General features: G+C 46.6%; 6 protein-coding genes across 6 annotated transcripts; 4 read left to right on the forward strand and 2 right to left on the reverse strand.

Annotated features, from left to right (window-relative positions):
* Nucleotides 1-386: 386 nt before the first annotated feature.
* F4822DRAFT_420334 (uncharacterized protein) lies at nt 387-3347 on the forward strand. Its single transcript, XM_051459690.1, has 5 exons — nt 387-1996; nt 2058-2156; nt 2208-2266; nt 2319-2465; nt 2525-3347. The coding sequence occupies exons 1-5, from the start codon at nt 750-752 to the stop codon at nt 2776-2778; spliced, it is 1806 nt and encodes a 601-aa protein (XP_051309128.1). The 5' UTR covers nt 387-749; the 3' UTR covers nt 2779-3347.
* A 150-nt stretch (nt 3348-3497) lies between these two features.
* On the forward strand, nt 3498-5320 carry F4822DRAFT_420337 (uncharacterized protein). The gene has a single exon (XM_051459691.1). The coding sequence runs from the start codon at nt 3689-3691 to the stop codon at nt 5279-5281; it is 1593 nt and encodes a 530-aa protein (XP_051309129.1). The 5' UTR covers nt 3498-3688; the 3' UTR covers nt 5282-5320.
* Nucleotides 5321-5765: 445 nt separating this feature from the next.
* Nucleotides 5766-8599, reverse strand: F4822DRAFT_75147 (putative amidoligase enzyme-domain-containing protein). Its single transcript, XM_051463917.1, has one exon. The coding sequence runs from the start codon at nt 8476-8478 to the stop codon at nt 5848-5850; it is 2631 nt and encodes an 876-aa protein (XP_051309130.1). The 5' UTR covers nt 8479-8599; the 3' UTR covers nt 5766-5847.
* Nucleotides 8600-9011: 412 nt separating this feature from the next.
* Nucleotides 9012-9986, reverse strand: F4822DRAFT_75171 (uncharacterized protein). Its single transcript, XM_051463918.1, has 4 exons — nt 9757-9986; nt 9621-9694; nt 9493-9570; nt 9012-9434 (listed from the first exon to the last, which is right to left on the reverse strand). The coding sequence occupies exons 1-4, from the start codon at nt 9872-9874 to the stop codon at nt 9129-9131; spliced, it is 576 nt and encodes a 191-aa protein (XP_051309131.1). The 5' UTR covers nt 9875-9986; the 3' UTR covers nt 9012-9128.
* A 2438-nt stretch (nt 9987-12424) lies between these two features.
* F4822DRAFT_75197 (glycoside hydrolase family 53 protein) lies at nt 12425-14713 on the forward strand. Its single transcript, XM_051463919.1, has 4 exons — nt 12425-13472; nt 13564-13959; nt 14026-14326; nt 14431-14713. Exons 1-4 carry the CDS (start codon nt 13168-13170, stop codon nt 14476-14478), a joined length of 1050 nt encoding a protein of 349 aa, XP_051309132.1. The 5' UTR covers nt 12425-13167; the 3' UTR covers nt 14479-14713.
* On the forward strand, nt 14714-16561 carry F4822DRAFT_75198 (uncharacterized protein). Its single transcript, XM_051463920.1, has 3 exons — nt 14714-15102; nt 15160-15316; nt 15373-16561. The coding sequence occupies exons 1-3, from the start codon at nt 14949-14951 to the stop codon at nt 16466-16468; spliced, it is 1407 nt and encodes a 468-aa protein (XP_051309133.1). The 5' UTR covers nt 14714-14948; the 3' UTR covers nt 16469-16561.
* The last annotated feature ends 461 nt before the right edge of the window (nt 16562-17022 follow it).

Raw genomic sequence — 17022 nt, forward strand, 5'->3', positions numbered from 1 at the left:
AAAAGAATGGAGAAAGACGATCCGCGGCAATTATCAGATTAGGGGGGACTGCGGCGTGCAGTCACCTCAAACTCGCTGTACGTGGGACCTACGCAGCACTTGCAGCTGCTGAGGCGAATAATGCAAAATGCCAGACAGCGCGGCTCGGCATACTAATCCAATTAGGGTGGGGATCGGCGATAAGAACCACGAACATTGGAGCATTGCGGAGGCTTCGTACAGTGTAGGGTAACAGTACATAGCTCTTAGGCCCACTACGTAGTAATCCGTGATCTGGGGCGGCCTGCAGGGTCCTTGAGATGCTACCTCTCGGCTGCAACTCTCAAACATCCCCCTAGAACCAGTTACAATGAGAAAACAATAGGAAACGAATTTGTGTCAATAACTTTTTAAATACTTCAAGTATTTGTTTTCTCTTTCAAATTCTTTCTTTCTCTTTCTCTTCTCTCCTTCCTCGTGTTTTGTTTCGCTAGTGTTGATCTGACTGACAAACACGTCGAAATCCACTCCCATCTCTTGTATCTCTTGTACTGTACATTACCTCATTGAACATCCTTATAACCCGACTTAGCTAGTCTAAGTAAAAAAAGGCAGCGCCGTTTACGTTCCACAGTATTACAATTTATTCCACTTACGGTCTCCTGCCGGCGTCATTTTTTTACTCTGACTTCTATATTCCTTTTACACGCTCCCTCACTTCTACCCGTTTACTCGTGTAGATTTACTTTTCATTCCTAAGCACCGTCAATATGTCTTACGACAATTCGGCTTCTCGGCTATCCAGTTCGGATCCGCGCCGTGGCTTCGCTGGATTCACCAAAGGCTCTTTTCTACTTCTACAAGACGACAACCCTCCACCGATTTCACCCCGCGGCCAAGGCGCCCTTGCCCACCTTCTCAAGAGCCGTTCCTATGGATCCCTCCACAATTATGGCAGCACCTGGCGAGGTGCAGTACCTAATGCTTTGGAGGACGAGGAGTCCGGGTTGCTACCTACCATGATGTCCCGACCACCTTCCGAATCCGATGACGAATCCCACCGCCGACCTCAGGTCGATGAGCGTCGATTGAGCCAGATCCTCAATGGCTCGCATATGCGCTCTATGAGGCTGATTGGCAACTCGAACCCCCGGTATAAATGGGCGCGCTACTACAAAACAGAAGAACAATTGTATGCTATGAAGAAGCCTTTGCGCGAATACTACGAGCGCACAAACTACCTCGTCCAGCAATATCTCTACATCGATCGCTTGCTTGACAGCAGCTTGCCCCACGATTTGCTCAATGAATACAACAATCTGCCCCACTCCTATAAAGACGTCGATATCCCCACCACCATTTCCGAAGAGCACTCCAGTGCTGTTAGTATCAACAAGAGCAATCCTGGAAGTGGACATGATAGTGAGAGCTCAAGTGACCAGATAACACCTCTTACGAGCTTTTCCAGTCCTCAAAATGCGGGATTTAACACGGAGGAAGACGGTGCTAAAACGGACGCGGTGTCTCAAAGCCTCGTTCCCGTGAAGAAAGTCAAGCGTACCCCGAAAGATATCTACCGAGCTACTGAAACCACTCCTTTGTTCACCCACGACGAGGAAGAGGACCAATGGGATGGTCCGAAACCCGAGGTCCCATGGCTGGAAGAGGACGACGAGCTGGACAGCGGTGATCAAATTGTCACGACGGCTATCTATGTCAATTTCGCGGCCAACTTCATCTTGCTGATGGGCAAGATTGCTGTCGTTATCTCTGTATCCTCTATGTCGGTCTTAGCTAGTTTGGTTGATGCCGTCTTGGATTTCCTGTCGACGGTCATAGTATGGACGACGACTTGGTTAATTTCCAGACAAGACCAGTACAAGTATCCGGTTGGAAGGCGACGATTAGAACCTCTTGGTGTTCTAGTCTTTTCCGTCATTATGATTACGTCATTCGTTCAGGTTGGGCTCGAGTCACTCCAACGACTAGCCTCGCCCGAACACGAATTGGTCGAAGTGTGAGTAATTATAACTGGCACCTATTCAATAACTTCGGTGAACTAATCTTCGTTTTTTTAGTGGAATACCTGCCCTTAGTATTATGCTTGGAACGGTCCTTATCAAAGGACTTTGCTGGCTGTGGTGCCGTCTAGTCAAGAACTCTAGTGTTCAAGCTTTGTAAGTCCGATCAATGCGGGTATCGCTTGACAAATACTAATACTGCTTTAGAGCCGAGGATGCTATGACAGATGTCATTTTCAACACGGGATCTATCCTCTTTCCTATCGGTATGTATTATCAATCCGATCCTATGTCGATGAAATCTAATATGTTTTCTAGTTGGATTTTATGCCAAGATATGGTGGCTAGATGCTCTTGGTGGTCTTGTTCTATCGCTCGTCGTCATTTTCAATTGGTCCCGAACTTCCATGCAGCATATCAAGAACCTATCGGGATTCTCCGCGACTGCTGATCAACGAAACATCTGTAAGTTTTAATGATCACATTATCTTTTTTAAGGTGTAGCCATGCTAATTGATTGATAGTGTTGTACCTTACGATGCGCTTTGCTAAGGGAATTAAGCAAATCCAAGGGCTGCAAGCTTATCACGCTGGTGATAAATTGAACGTTGAAGTTGATATCATTCTGGATGCATCTACGACGTTACGGGATTCCCACGATTTGAGTGAGAGTTTGGGATATGTATTGGAGTCTGTTCCTATTGTGGACAGGGCTTTCGTCCACGCGGACTACGCAAGCTATAATCTACCTACTCATATGGAACAGCAGAGCAGCTAAGGTGGCAACCCCTTTTTTTATATTTCCTCCCTCTTTCTGACTTGGGAAAGGAAATAGCGAAATAATCGGATTGTATAAAAGTTTGCATAGTTTGGCGCGGCATTCATCATTTTTATCATTTTACAGGGTTCGATAGGAAAGAGATGAGATTCTGGTGATTTAAGGTTACGATACCATATCAGGCTGCTCTAGATAGCAAATCTTGATTGTTTTTAACTGTAATTCGGCTTTTATTCTTTTCATCTGAAGTATAGTACAATTTGTTTTCTAACGAGTTTTAACCTGTTTGTCCCCGTGACTTACATAGGAAGGGAAGAAACAGTTCGAAGGCATAACATGCTGTGTCCATCACAAGACCAGTACTGTTAAAGGAAAGGCGCAATGGTTGGAGCAACTGGAATTGTACAAACAGTCGAAGTTCATTTGGTAGGGAGCTCCTTCACTGTCTGAAGTTGGTCACAGCGTCATGGGATTCAAGAATTAGCGGAAGAAAACAACACTTACTATCTAACCTAGTACTAGCACCTTCCTCCTTATAGTATGCAAGGTGCTTGTGAGGTATGTGAACCGTGCAATTTTCATCTGAACTTTAGAAGTTCTCTAATCATGAAGTGGCAGGTGCATTTTGGGTGCTTTTATATATAATTGCCAGGTTCTTCTCGGGTTTCTCAACACCTTCTCCTCCAATTCAGACATTCACTCTAATTCACAGCTCCCATCTACCATTAACCTTTCACCAAATAACCAAATATTCAATTGATCATTCAATTACTCTTCAATCAACTATCAATTCATCATTCTATCATTCTACCACTTCGATTGTACATTCAGTTATCGACAAGAGGACTTTGATCGACTTTTTTCTTAACACCCAATACCTACGACCATTTATCACGAAATATTCACAACAATGGATCCTTCACAGAACCAAGGTCGCGACCTTATCTCCCGTCTCCCCAATGAAATTCTATACGAAATTGTATACAAGTTATCGCAGCATGATGTGAACAATTGGTCTCTCACCTCCCGCCAGTTCACCAGATGCATCCGGCCGATGCTATACAATCTGGACTTAGGACGGGACCCGTATAAGAATGGCATATTCCCATATGGGGCCAAGATGTCCTTCCGGTGGGCTTGTCGCCACAGTCTTGGGGACGCGGTACGCTTTGCTCTGGCGCTAGGGGCCAACCCGAATGTGACCCTTGGTACAAACACGTACCCGTTACTCTTCGCTCTTGAAAAGGGGCGCGAAGATATCGCCGTGAACCTCCTAGAGTGCGGGGCGAAGATAAAACCAGACTTTGAGGTTTCGACTCGTAATACCCCTATGCATTTCGCCACCTCTACCTTCATGGTTAAGCGTCTCTGTGCCGCCGGATGGTCCTATAAGCTATACGGCACAGATGATTGGAGCTTTCGGGACAGAGTGCTAGCGTCGATGATCAAGAGCGGTTCAGAATTCGACGCCGTTATAGCCTTCCTGGAAATCGATGCGGACGGCAATCAATACGACAAATACATCTATTCTATGCTGGCTGCTTGTGCCCGCCATAGAGCGGATTTAGCGCGATTGTTGTTGAGCAGAGGGTTTCGCTTTGGAACAGAAGAGTCGAAGGTTTCCACCGAGCTTGACAGAGGAAGAGAAGCGAAGGCGACATACCAACAGTTTGGCCTTACATACGCGCTTCAAGCCGCTGGCGACCGGAACTTCCCAATGGACCAAGCCGCTTTCACAGAAATATTTCGTCTGCTTCTGGAAGAGATTTCCAAATTGCCAAAGCACGATGTACGATATGAGCTTCTCTGGCTGGTACTGGCTACGAATCCCCGTATCTCGCAGGAAATTCGTTCTCTTATATTCGGGGATAAGGAGACTTTCGAGCGCGCAAGTCGACGTAACTCGAGCGACTGGCAGAGATGGACCACAAACGCGCTCATAAAAAGGGCTCTTGCCATTTTGAAAGAGAATCCTGGACGGCCGTTCCTGGGCTATATCCACATTAGCTGGATAGTCGATGCTGCGAAGGAATGCTTACATTTCGAGTCCAACTTTCATTGGGACCTCGTCCAACCGGTAATTAAGAAAGTCTGTCTGCGGGGAACGGCATTAGAAACCTTCAGTGCCTTGTCGTCGGCTTTCAGCTTCCCGAATGAATTTATCAACCCGAGCATCACCGACCACGATGAGGACCTAATATTGGAAGTTCAGAAAACCCTGCTTCGTCGAGAAGCTTTTGCGTATGAACGTTGCTCTGTCCTCTCCACCTCCGCTAGTATGGCAGCGACTAGGCGTGTGGAACTGCTGATCAAAAAGCGCAGAAATCACCGCAACCACTCGATGACGGCAACAGCGTTTGCAAACAGCAGGGCACTAGAGGCGGCGAAAAAAATAGAATTAATCGATGACCGGCATCGTGTCAATGGGCAACTTTCCGCTAAGGTCCTTAAGGCTCAGCGCAAGATAATAAAGGATCTGGAGTTCTCGTTAAAATACGATTAATTCGGGCTGGGGGAGAAGCAGGCTATAGTTGGAGTGCAAAATTTCGGGAGGTTGCGGAACTACCTAGGTACACGGCTATGGGACGTTTATCTAAGGACACAAGGGTTTTCTTTTTCAGGAGTTTCGGCGGTTAGATACCCACGTATTCGATCTTATTAGCATAAATCATGGCTAATACAATGATGCGCTGTTTTTCTCCATTCGTAATTATTTTGTGAAAATATATCTACTACAAGGTGAGGGTGTACTAACAAATTCGTAGAACATAATTCAAGAGGGCACATCGTAGCTCCATCATTGTTAACATTATGAAGCACAAGCTCATCAACCATTAGAACTAAGACAGCTATTGATGATTCATATTCATATATTCCATGCCTACCTAGGTACCTATACACCATGAAATTCCATCTATAATCAAACAACGCTTCAACAATGCAGAAACAAGACAACAACCTACCAACTCCTCCCTACTTAACTAAAAATTGAAACAAAAAATATACTCCCGAAAATATCTACCGTGGGTGTCTACTATATATAAATACAGAAATTTAGCTCATCTCACCTCACCGAGGTGGTCCATTCTCCTTCTCCCGCTTTCGAACGAATTCGGCTTCAGCATATAAACCAATATCCTCCAGCAAATCACATACATCATATCGATTCCTCTCATCTTCCTCTTTCATATCATACGTAAACGCCGCACTCTTCCGCGCCTCGTGCCTACGCTCGTCTCGTTCGTTTTGCAACATAACGCGGTCCAGCACGCGTATATAATCCGCCATCCTCGCGTTTCGACACCAGCGTAATATGCCCTCGCATATACGGGCATAAGTTACGATCCAAGACGCATCGAGAGTTCCAGAGGCTTCGCGGAATTCAATCGTGCGTAGACTTTCTGGAACCCCGTGCATGGAGGATGTTTGGTATTGTAAGAAATTGTAGTTCGGACGCCCGGTGATTAAGTCTGCGACTTCGGCAGCGGATTCGCAGAGCGTGAGTTGGCGCAGGCCAGATGCGGCGGTGGCGGTGGCGGTGGCGGGGTCGGCGGGTATCCAGGATAGGGTTGAGACCTGTAGGTGGTTTTTAACGTATTCTTGGTAGGACTCCGGGAGGTCTTCGATTTCGTCGGGCTGGAGTTTCTTGCGCTCCAGGGATGGGTTGCGCGTTGGGGGTGGTGGCGTTGGGCTGCTGCCTCCCCCACCTCCATTTCCACCAGTACTATCTCGAGGGGTGTTCGAAAATTCGCTCGAACTCGAGCTACTGCTGCTGTCTTTTCTAGCTTTTGGTTCGCCAAGCGTGGGTGGAGCAGATCGGGATTTCGATGGCATCACCGGCGGAGATACTGAGTCATCGGGAGTAAGTTCCACGGTATTAATACCATCCTCATCGATATCCACGGGAGCCGGCGTTTCGTCGGGATATATTTCATCCACCTCATCCACCTCGTCCTCCTCGTCTGAGAGTACGATCACTTCGTTTAAATCGATAACACTAAAGTCGTCTGGATTCGGACTATCGGCGTACTCCCTAAGTTCCTTAACCAATTTTTCGATACCTCCATTCGTCGCCATCGCCTTTTCGTACTCCTCGCGGTTGATGTACTCGATACCATCGTCATCGTCGCCCTCCTCGTTTAGATCGAGAAGCTTGGCGATGTTGTGGAACTTATTAACGACCATCGGCCCGTCGATCCTCTCGTCCTTAAGAGCCTTCGGGTGGTCGAGGATGCGTCCCGCGTTAAACCAAGTAGGTTCCCAATTCTTAATATCCGGATCCCATACATACGAAGAGCGACCGGCTTCGACGTACGGCCCACAGCGGTTAAGAACAGCCAGTATTTCCATCCAATCTAAAGTCTTAACCTTGATATGGCCGTATAGGAATTGACATTGTGCCTGCAGCATGATATCGAGCTGCTCTTTGTACTTCAACTTTGCAGGGTTTCTATGCCCGTATAGCCTTTCACATAAGTATAATACTATCCGCATGATCCTGGGATCTTCGACTTTATTCCAGTGGACGAGTCCGATGTTCCTATCTAACGTGTCTAGGTCTGGTGGGACGCGACCTGCGTTTTGCTCTTGTTCTAATAACTCCCGAATGCGATCCGAAAATAATTCTAGGATTTCGGGGGATTCGGAACGGGTGGATTCATTGTCGCTGTCGTGATCTTTGCTATTACTATTATTACTGGCCCTGCTGCGATTGGATTTATTCTTGTCGCCTCCGCCGTTGTCGCTGCTATTGGTACTACTACCAGTAGTGCTTCGATGGGAGCTGTTGCTGTTGCTGTTGTTCTTGTTACTGCTACTGCTGCGGCTACTTCCCTCGCTCTCGGTATCTCCGGTGTGATTAACATCAGTACTAAGCGTCATGAACGGACCTACCTCTTTCCGAGCGTGCGCGTACTTAGCCCAACCCTCTTCGCTGCCATACACCTCCACCTCCTGAGTAATATCGGAGAACGCAGTTATGGGCAACCTCATAGATACCGGCGCTATCCTCTCAAGCTCCTCTCGGATTTCTTCGGCTGTACCTTCATAAGCAAGCCTACTTTCGAGACGAATACTCGCAGAATAACCATTAGCCCTACGCCATGGGGGATGGAGCCGCGATAACAAAGGATCGGAAGCCCACAGGAAGGCGGCAGTCTTCTTGACCTTTTCGGGTTTGAAGTATCTCCATCCATTACCTACATGAACGTGAAAGCCACAGGTCGGGTTAACGCGAAGACGGTAGCACGATTTGAGGAGGTTGATTACACATCGGATCTGTTCGTACGACTCTGGCGTAGCCCACAGCGCCGGGCTGCGAATTTCGATCGGCTGCCATACGTAGTCTTTATTGACCAACTCCTCGACGCTGGAGTCGAGACCAACACTCCATTTGTCCACATCTCGAAGTCGCCGGGGTATATGTTTCGTAGCTGCTAGCTCTTTTGCGGAAGGACGCCGGTTATTAGACACGGGTATTCCATATCTCTCAAGAGTCTCGCGTATATGCATTAAGATATCGACCGTAGCGGGGTATCGGGTCGGGTCAGCGTCAATACGTAGTAAAGGAGGAAGATTATGAGCTTCGGATTCATGTGGATCTTTCTCTCCATTTGGTAGCCAAGCAACCAAGAATTCCAATTCGATACCAATCGATTGATGAGTGCCAGTAGGCACTGTGAATTTTTTAGGCTTAGCCATCTGAGGCCGAGAAGTCGAATATGGTAAGACTTCTTGCGATCTGTTCTATCAGTACGAAGAAGTCCTACCTTTTTCTTTTCATCAATGCTAAGGATCGCCTTGATCAAGTAAATTGAAGAAAATTAGGAATTGCAAGATCTGAAGATTGCTGCCGCGAAGGACTAACTAGAAATAAATAGCAGAGATTGGAACAATAACGATGTCTTTGTGGTATACGCACTTATATATAGGATCAACATACGATGCCCTATCAATGGTACCCACCCTCAAAAGGAAAGGGGCCTTGTTGTGATCAATTCTATTGTTCTGGGTCTGCTTTGTGGTATGTTATAATTGCTTACTCGCAGTTTTTTGTTGCTTTCTTACTAGCCATAGCTGTGATACCCCTGATCCCAGTTCCTCCATGCCTTCAATGACTTGCTCAAACATTAATCTTCCATCCACGTATGCCAAATCATTAGTACTCGAATCGTCTCCTCGTGAATTAGATATGCCACGTGCTACACGACAATACCCGCGTTCGGGTGGTTTGATGTGGGATTGTTGGGTATTTAAATGAGTATAAAAAGAGAACGGCAATCTTCACAACAACTCTATTGTATGTGAATAACCGTCTGACCTCCTAAGTAAACCTGCTGCTATATTTTCTCTTACAGCATGTAAGCGAATAAACCTACGGCAACTGCTGCAGCGCCATTGCCGATGTATTGCACGTGCGTGGGAACAGCTCCTGCCGATGAAGTTGAACTCGGCGCAGCAGAGCTAGAAGCGGCAGTAGCGCTTCCACTGGGCGCTGAGCTGGAGCTGGTAGTTGTGCTGACGGATCCCTCTCCCGCATGATCCGCTACCGATTCTTTACCACAGTGGTCACTAAACGTCGATGTGCAGTTCTTCTGCCCGGCGGCATTGTTCTCGGTTTGTTGAATACAGTTGTCCTGATTCTGTTCGCAGACGAACTAGAGGGGAGGAAATTAGCTCATGCACAAAAGAATTGATAGGGAAATTGGGTCTTACCCAAGGCATTGTGTTCTCATAGAGATTCAGATCGGGCGAATTGTTGCCTTGGCATACACATTTGAAATCCAAAGTATCCTATACTCTCGTTAGTCATGCACTATAGTGAGCATACGCGGAGTACTTACAACTGAACAGTCATTGGTTATCGCCGTGCCGCAAAGTGTACCACAGCTATCTTGTTGTCCTTGACACCAAGTAACTACAGCAGATAGTTAGCATAAAGAACTTAATACCAAAGAAATCAATCGGATTACTACATACCTTTTTTGGAGATATCAACTGAGTCGGGGTCGATCTTAAAAGTCGAGTTAGAATTTGCTTGAGCAGATACTAACGTGACGGCGCAGAGCGCGACAGCGGCAGCGTGTATGGTGATCATGTTTGCGGCGAAGTTCGGGAGGAGTGGGAGGAGTGGTGGGATCGGCGTTGTACGATTGATGATCGCCGAATTGACTGTGAGACAAACCAAAATCTGTAGATAAGTAAATTGTTTTATTGGTAGTAAAGCTTGAGAAGTTGTACTATGGAAATCGGTGGGAAAAGAGATGATTCAATACAGACGATGGAGAAAAGACGGGATCGGAGAAGAAGAGTTTGGGAGCTTCAAGATGAAGTACGAGGAAAAAAAAGAGATGGGGTACGTAATAAGGTACATATACTTCCTAATGTATAGATAGTGCGTATGCGTGTGTGGGTTGTACCTGACGGGTCTGCGGGTGTGGCAGGGATTGGGTAGGAGCTGGAGGTGTAGGTCCGTACCTGGGTAGTAGTAAAAGGTAGTATGTTTAATATTTGTTTGACGAGGTGCCTGGGTAAAGGGGAAAAAAAATTGAGAAGGTACGGTAGAAGAGCATCCTGACGACGAAGCTCACGATAACGGGCCTCAATTGCCCCAATCATCTTTCTCCAATTCGGACCAGGGCTCTTTCTTTGGAACTAAGCGACGTTGCTGCAGTTGCCACTTGCCCGTCGGCCCATGCGTATCTTTTTTGCTAGTGCACATCAGAACAGAATATTGGAAACGACAAGGGCCAAGTTTGCGGTCTAGCCTACCCCCAGACAGGGAAGGTTGGAGAAAATTTCACCAATCAACCGTTCGCCACGCATCTTTCTCTTTCCTCATTGGGCTAGCCCACTTTTCTGTATCGATTTTGTCTTGGCAATGCTTCTCTCGTTTTCTTTCTACCTTGGTACACGTGAAGACATGTGGTTAATGCCTTTTCTTGTCCAGCTAAACCTTTTTCAAGTAGAATCGACGTGTAGAAAATGGATAAACATACCGTCTTTTGTTGATATGAATTTTATAAACTCTTCGTTGAACAAATCATACAGCTGAGTCAGCCCATTTCAATTCATTACGAGAAAGCAGGTACCAGACTACCCTCATGCGGTAAGTGTCCACGACAGCAATGCGACTCCTTCTGCGTTTGCTCCTTCGTATTGCTGCACACTTGGAGGTATCGCATGCGGGGTTTATGCAAGACGGGCTAGGACAGGATCTCTAGCTGCGTATATTTGGTCCAACCTTCTCTTTGATTTGATGGAATGGAGGTTACTCCGAATCTACAAGTATACATACCAGAACATATAATATGTTAATATGTTGTCATGTATCTTGAACTGGACAACTACAATTTCAATTTTAAAAATTGATTTTCATTTTCTATGATGATATATAGTGTATCGAAGAATGACCTGGCATGCGCTTCGACGGGTAAAGAAGTCATTTGTGTCAAGTTGATAAGATTCTAAGATTTGGAAACTTGATTTTAATATTACTTGTCAGTTGTCGCGTGTTCGGGAACTTTATCAGGTTGTTGTCACTGATCTAACCCCCGGCTCATATTTTCGGAAATCGGCACACAATTTCCATTCACCTCGACAAGCTTCTTTTCTCATCACTCCCTTCGATACCCTTGGTAATTTTCTAATTTCCTTTTTAATTACTTTCGTCTTTATGTATTATCACAAAGCGGCGGTGGCTTACTTACGACAGGATTTAAAAAATACATAGCAAACAATCGTTGTCGCTAGCGTTGCCGGAATGGTGTGTTCGAAGCCATTCGCAACCATGCGCGCCCAATAGCCTAGCTCTTAATACCACCTCTTGACACAGATATGAAACACCATTTCGCCGGCTTTTCCCTCATCATTAAACACCATGCGTACTTGGCAATAATTACGGTACTGCTTCCTCTATTGAGAGTATTCATGAGAACAATATATCCCAAATCTGAATTGTCCGAAAAATTAAATATTGCCTGGTCGACGGGTTCGTACCACTGTACGGGAAGAGGAAAGTTTGTCGGCTTCTTCGGCGTGCCGGTGGAGCTAAAGTATGCAGTACGCTCATCAAGGTTCACTAGTTCCTCATTAGTTTATCAGTGGTGTGCAGATCTAGTTTAGCGCCGTGCCTTCGATATGCGAGCACAAAACCCAGCGCCAATCATCGGTGATCAACTTTCTTAAAAGGCTCCACGTGGGGTTTAGTATTCCACCTTATCCCAATGCGAGAACGGATACACCCGCCAACCTTACAAAATGTCTAGAAAAAAGATGGCTGGGCACTCGTCATCATAGTTCTTGCGACGGGGTCTAGTTTATATCTGCGTAACTGCAGGTCAACTCACTTGAGTATAAATGATAGATGACTGGGTTCTTATTAAGGTACAATTCATGTTATGCTAGTTCCGAGGCAATATTAACGAAGCAGTAGAAGATTACCATATAATACGGCCCGACCTCATTAGGCCTACGCAACCTTTCGGTTCCGCCAGGATATAGATATCTATTCTCTAGGTTAGAAAGAGTTGTCCAGTCTTGAAGAAGCAGTTATTCTTATGAGATCCAAAGACCGACTATACACATGGTAAACTAGATATATATGGCAGATCTAAGTAGGTACTTACAGAATTAACAAGCCACCATAGAGACAACATACTCTGCCATAAGCCGATATAGCTACCCTCTACTATACCTGTACCTAGGTTTGGTCAGCTTGTTATTGAGACTATAATATTCTCTTTCATGTACCTTCGACATCTGCTAGATTTCTTGGCACATCATCCTTGCGCCCAAGTTGGCTGAAATACTACAGATCATGTCTTGGCAAGATCTATTCCAGAACATTTCCCCAGATTCTTATGTCCAACACTTTCATCCCATATCTCACCACTACTACTAATCGGACAATACACCAATTATAGCCAATTATTCCATTTAAACAAGGCGGGGATGTGTCTCGATTAACATGCATATCTCACCTCCGTGCCTATTATAGCTAGTTTAATAGCGTCAAGACGGAAAATTACATAACCACTCGGAGGAAGGCGGAAATTCTCAATTGAGCCATCTTCAAGTTAAGCTATAACTTTCCGGTGGGATTATGTTAGCACATGGGCAACTTGTTGGCTTAGCTGTCGCAATGTTGATTAGCCGAAACCTCTATTTAACACAATCCAGTTTGAATTAATGGCTCTAGACTACTCCATCTTATGATATCAAAATGGCTTTCATTTGGGTTGAATCCCACCGGAAGTTGCCGCTTTATAGGTCTTCGACCATATATTCGCCCAATTACCACCGCTGGGGGCAGCTCTCGATTTCACATGAACTAGGCCACATTGTGTCAAAATTCGAGAATAAGCATATGTTCGACTGTGTTTTGTCAAGATGCTCGTTTCAGTTCTCCTGACTCTTTCGTCGCTGACTGTGGTGCAAGCCGCTCTCAAGTACAAGGGCGTCGATTGGTCATCCGTCATAGTCGAGGAAAAGGCAGGAATATCTTATACCACGACAAGCGGAACTGCTGAACCTCTCGAAAAGATATTGGCGGAAAGCGGTGTCAACACCGTCAGACAGCGGGTTTGGGTTAATCCACGAGATGGCAATTACAATGTGGACTACAACTTGAAGCTAGCACAGCGAGCAAAGGCCGCCGGTTTAGACGTCTACGTGGATTTCCATTATAGCGATACGTGAGTAACAGTACAATATACCTTCAAACCCATGAATATGGTTATAAAATAAGTTTAAGCGTTCATATTATTGACTCCCTCGTCTATGTAGATGGGCAGACCCTGGACACCAAGCGATCCCCTCAGGCTGGCCCACAAATATCGACGATCTTGCTTGGAAATTGTACAACTACACACTGGACGTATCAAACCAATTCGCGGCAGCAGGTATCTCACCTACGATCATATCTATCGGAAACGAGATCAGATCGGGCCTCTTGCTCCCTACAGGGTCCACTAAGAACTTCAATAATGTTGCTCAGCTTCTACACTCAGCTTCATGGGGTGTCAAAGATAGCAAACTATCTCCCCAGCCTAAGATCATGATCCACCTCGACAATGGCTGGGATTGGAACACCCAGAAGAATTGGTATAACTCGGTTTTGAATGCTGGACCTCTAAACTCATCAGAATTTGACATGATGGGTGTCTCCTATTATCCATTCTAGTGGGTATTCCTTTATTAGGATATAATCTAGCAACCACTATAGGTAGCAACTAACTGACTCAATAGTAACTCGGGCGCTACACTCGCGAACCTAAAGACGAGCCTTACCAATATGGCAAGCACCTGGGGTAAGGAGATCGTTGTGGCCGAAATCAACTGGCCTACTTCCTGCAAGTCACCCTCCTACTCATTCCCGAGCGACGTGAAGAGCATCCCATTCTCGGCGGAAGGTCAAACGACCTTCATGCAAAAAGTTGCCGAGGTGGTGGCCGGAGTAAAGAATGGGAACGGTATCTTCTACTGGGAGCCCGCTTGGATGGATAACCAGGGGCTCGGATCTTCATGCGAATCTAACACCATGTTCTCGGTATGTATTATCTACCCGGCCTTGAAGCAAAGGAAATCGAGTCCCTTACTGTGATCGACATCACTCCTATTATGGAAGAGCTGGCTCTAACACTTTGTTAATAGTACCCTGGGAAAGAACTATCCAGCTTGGACGTATTTAAGACGATATAGATGCCGCCTATCTACCAATAGGGTGGGACAGGAGACGAGAAGATGGCGAATCAGGGTAGCAATATGGAGGCTTTTCTTGACTATCAAAGGACGGAAACGGGCGGGGTCTAGACGAACTGCCACACCCATTGTCCTCGAGCCGAGGCCAGTCTTTATACTACGTATCATCCTTTGCGAGATGGCAAAGTTTAGCGAGGATCAGCACAAAGGGGAGGCCGTCGTAGGGCACAGTTGTAAAAGTCCCAACATCACGATTTTTTGCTGTTGCACTCAAGGACAATGAGAAGTGCTGAGAAAGAAGTGGCTCTGTGTCGATCTTTAGTCATTACCCAACACACCAATTCTATGAATGCCATGAAGAAGTCCTTTGGTCCCGTCTTGTTTCAAACCTACTTGGTTTCCCGCTGTTGTTAGAAATGCGTGGTACGCCTAACGATGACCAGCACAACCACCAGCCCCGGTAAGCTGACATGCCGCTTATTAGCACCGCGACCGCGACCGTCCGCACTCATGCGGTGGTGCGCGCCGACGAGGAGTCGCCATCTATGACATCCATGGATGTCCCGCAAACGAGTGATTTCGTATTAAGCTCAAATACATGCGGATTCACTACGGCTAGTGCGAGTGAGTAATATCTGGTACGCCGGATCTGTGAGTGGTACTAACATCGTACGTCTCCAGTTACATGTGGGCTTGGATACGAATGCACGAACGTAGGGGACTTTCGTGGTTGCTGCCTATCCGATGAAGACGACTGTTCCTCGACTATATACACCACATGCATTGATTACACCGCCGTATATGACTCCGCGGACTGTGGAGGGCATACGCTATGCTGGTAGGTCTTGGGAGAAGCCAATGTAGGAGATACGCTAATGATCACCTGCTATGCAGTCCAGAACGAGTCCCACATTGCTTTACATACGCATTTACGACGGACAACGAACCAGGCGCGACACTCAAGCTCGTCGAATGCAACCCATCCCAAGGATTCGGGGAATTATTCCCCTATCCACCGGAGCTAACGATGACTCCGGATATATCATCGACAGACTCGGGTTCGCCGTCAAACCCCAGCTCACCTACAGATACCGATTCTTCAAATTCCTCTATATCCGGCGGCGCAATCGCAGGTATCGTAGTCGGGGCCGTCCTGGGTATCATTCTCATCGCCATAGTCGTAGCCTTCATATGCCGATCCCAACGGAAGAAACAACATCAGGCCCCGGCTGTTCGCCCTTCGATTAGCCCCCCACTTCCCATCAAGACAACAGATAGTTCACCGGACAGCTCGCCGACGGTGGAGAAAGACCAGGCAAGGGCACGAGCCGTGGCAACAGTAGAAGGCGCAGGGGTAGGTGCAGGAGCGGAAGCCGGGCCAGCAAAGACGAAGAGCAGACGATCAGCCCGTCGATCTTTTCTCCGCCCACTCTCCATGATCCGCGAGCAACCTAGTCCTATCCCAGGTGCTAGATCTAACGGCATCTCCCCCGTATCTCCTACGGGGACGACGCGACAAAGCTACGGACTTAATTGGCCTCTCGTTCCGAGCAGCCCCCTGGCTTCTCATCCGGTCGACGAGACCTTGAAGAAACGCCTAAGCGACGGCCGATTTGGACTTATGAACCCGCCTGGGCCGGATGGTGCTGGCTTAGGACAGCGTTTGCCTGCTTTACAGCTAGCTTCGCTAACATCGGGGAATATGCCGACGAGGAGTCTAAGTAGTACATCTGCGAGTACTAGGGGTCCGCGACAGCCGTTTTCGTCGATTGGTGGGCGTGTGAATAAGGCTATGGATAGATACAGTGCGGATAGCGTTCTCGCAACGGGGTCGACATCGGCGTCGGCTATGAAGGTTGCGGATCCGGAACCGGTATCGCCGATCGAGAGCGAAGAGGAGGAGCCTGAAGATGTTCAGAGGTTTAGCTTTGTGTCTGTGCCTAGTGCAAAAGATGAGATAGTGTCCCCCTTGGAGGCGGACGGAGGGTAATGGTGGGGAGAGTGGAAATGGGGCGGGAAGAGTAAGTCCGCTGAAGAATACACGAACAAATGCGGAATCATAATGTATAATTCATATTTCTATAAAGGGTACACTTGCGCTGTAAAATATGTGGTAAAGGATTTGTGGTATGATTGTATGATATACCTTACTCACTTTGGTGGATATTTCGAGGATTACTTCACCATTTCATTTCGAGTATTCGATGTATCATACGATGATTTCTTGGATAGTTGCTGTTTAAAGTCGCGGCACTTGCGCCTACAAGCACATCCTTCGTGTAGGTTTGGTTCACGGCTTGGGATAAGAAAGTTCAGGACAACACCGTCTTGGCTTCGATCCATATGTCGTGATATGTTGTGAATAATAGAAAAATGCATTGGTATAGCCAGGTCTTCTCTAGTCACGAACAACCTGTATAATAAGTTGAAGTCATTGCGTGGCGCTGCTACAACGGGGTGTAATGACGAAGCTCTAGCCATATCAAGACCTACTTCAAATATTTAGTTAGAAAACTGATCGTACGATTGATTCAACGAAATTAC

Source organism: Hypoxylon trugodes (assembly GCF_022578975.1).
Source record: "Hypoxylon trugodes strain CBS 135444 unplaced genomic scaffold F4822scaffold_11, whole genome shotgun sequence".
Taxonomy (NCBI): Eukaryota; Fungi; Ascomycota; class Sordariomycetes; order Xylariales; family Hypoxylaceae; genus Hypoxylon; species Hypoxylon trugodes.

Excerpts from the sequence above, each read along its gene's own strand:
- F4822DRAFT_420334 (XM_051459690.1), top strand. The coding sequence starts at position 750 with ATGTCTTACGACAATTCGGCTTCTCGGCTATCCAGTTCGGATCCGCGC. Across the intron at positions 2,157-2,207 it reads AACTCTAGTGTTCAAGCTTT|AGCCGAGGATGCTATGACAG; the intron begins GTAAGTCCGATC and ends ATACTGCTTTAG. Across the intron at positions 2,466-2,524 it reads TGCTGATCAACGAAACATCT|TGTTGTACCTTACGATGCGC; the intron begins GTAAGTTTTAAT and ends ATTGATTGATAG.
- F4822DRAFT_420337 (XM_051459691.1), top strand. The coding sequence starts at position 3,689 with ATGGATCCTTCACAGAACCAAGGTCGCGACCTTATCTCCCGTCTCCCC.
- F4822DRAFT_75147 (XM_051463917.1), bottom strand. The coding sequence starts at position 8,478 with ATGGCTAAGCCTAAAAAATTCACAGTGCCTACTGGCACTCATCAATCG.
- F4822DRAFT_75171 (XM_051463918.1), bottom strand. The coding sequence starts at position 9,874 with ATGATCACCATACACGCTGCCGCTGTCGCGCTCTGCGCCGTCACGTTA. Across the intron at positions 9,571-9,620 it reads TAACCAATGACTGTTCAGTT|GATACTTTGGATTTCAAATG; the intron begins GTAAGTACTCCG and ends ACGAGAGTATAG. Across the intron at positions 9,435-9,492 it reads ATGAGAACACAATGCCTTGG|TTCGTCTGCGAACAGAATCA; the intron begins GTAAGACCCAAT and ends CCTCCCCTCTAG.
- F4822DRAFT_75197 (XM_051463919.1), top strand. The coding sequence starts at position 13,168 with ATGCTCGTTTCAGTTCTCCTGACTCTTTCGTCGCTGACTGTGGTGCAA. Across the intron at positions 13,473-13,563 it reads GATTTCCATTATAGCGATAC|ATGGGCAGACCCTGGACACC; the intron begins GTGAGTAACAGT and ends TCGTCTATGTAG. Across the intron at positions 14,327-14,430 it reads AATCTAACACCATGTTCTCG|TACCCTGGGAAAGAACTATC; the intron begins GTATGTATTATC and ends CTTTGTTAATAG.
- F4822DRAFT_75198 (XM_051463920.1), top strand. The coding sequence starts at position 14,949 with ATGCCGCTTATTAGCACCGCGACCGCGACCGTCCGCACTCATGCGGTG. Across the intron at positions 15,103-15,159 it reads ATTCACTACGGCTAGTGCGA|TTACATGTGGGCTTGGATAC; the intron begins GTGAGTAATATC and ends GTACGTCTCCAG. Across the intron at positions 15,317-15,372 it reads GGAGGGCATACGCTATGCTG|TCCAGAACGAGTCCCACATT; the intron begins GTAGGTCTTGGG and ends CCTGCTATGCAG.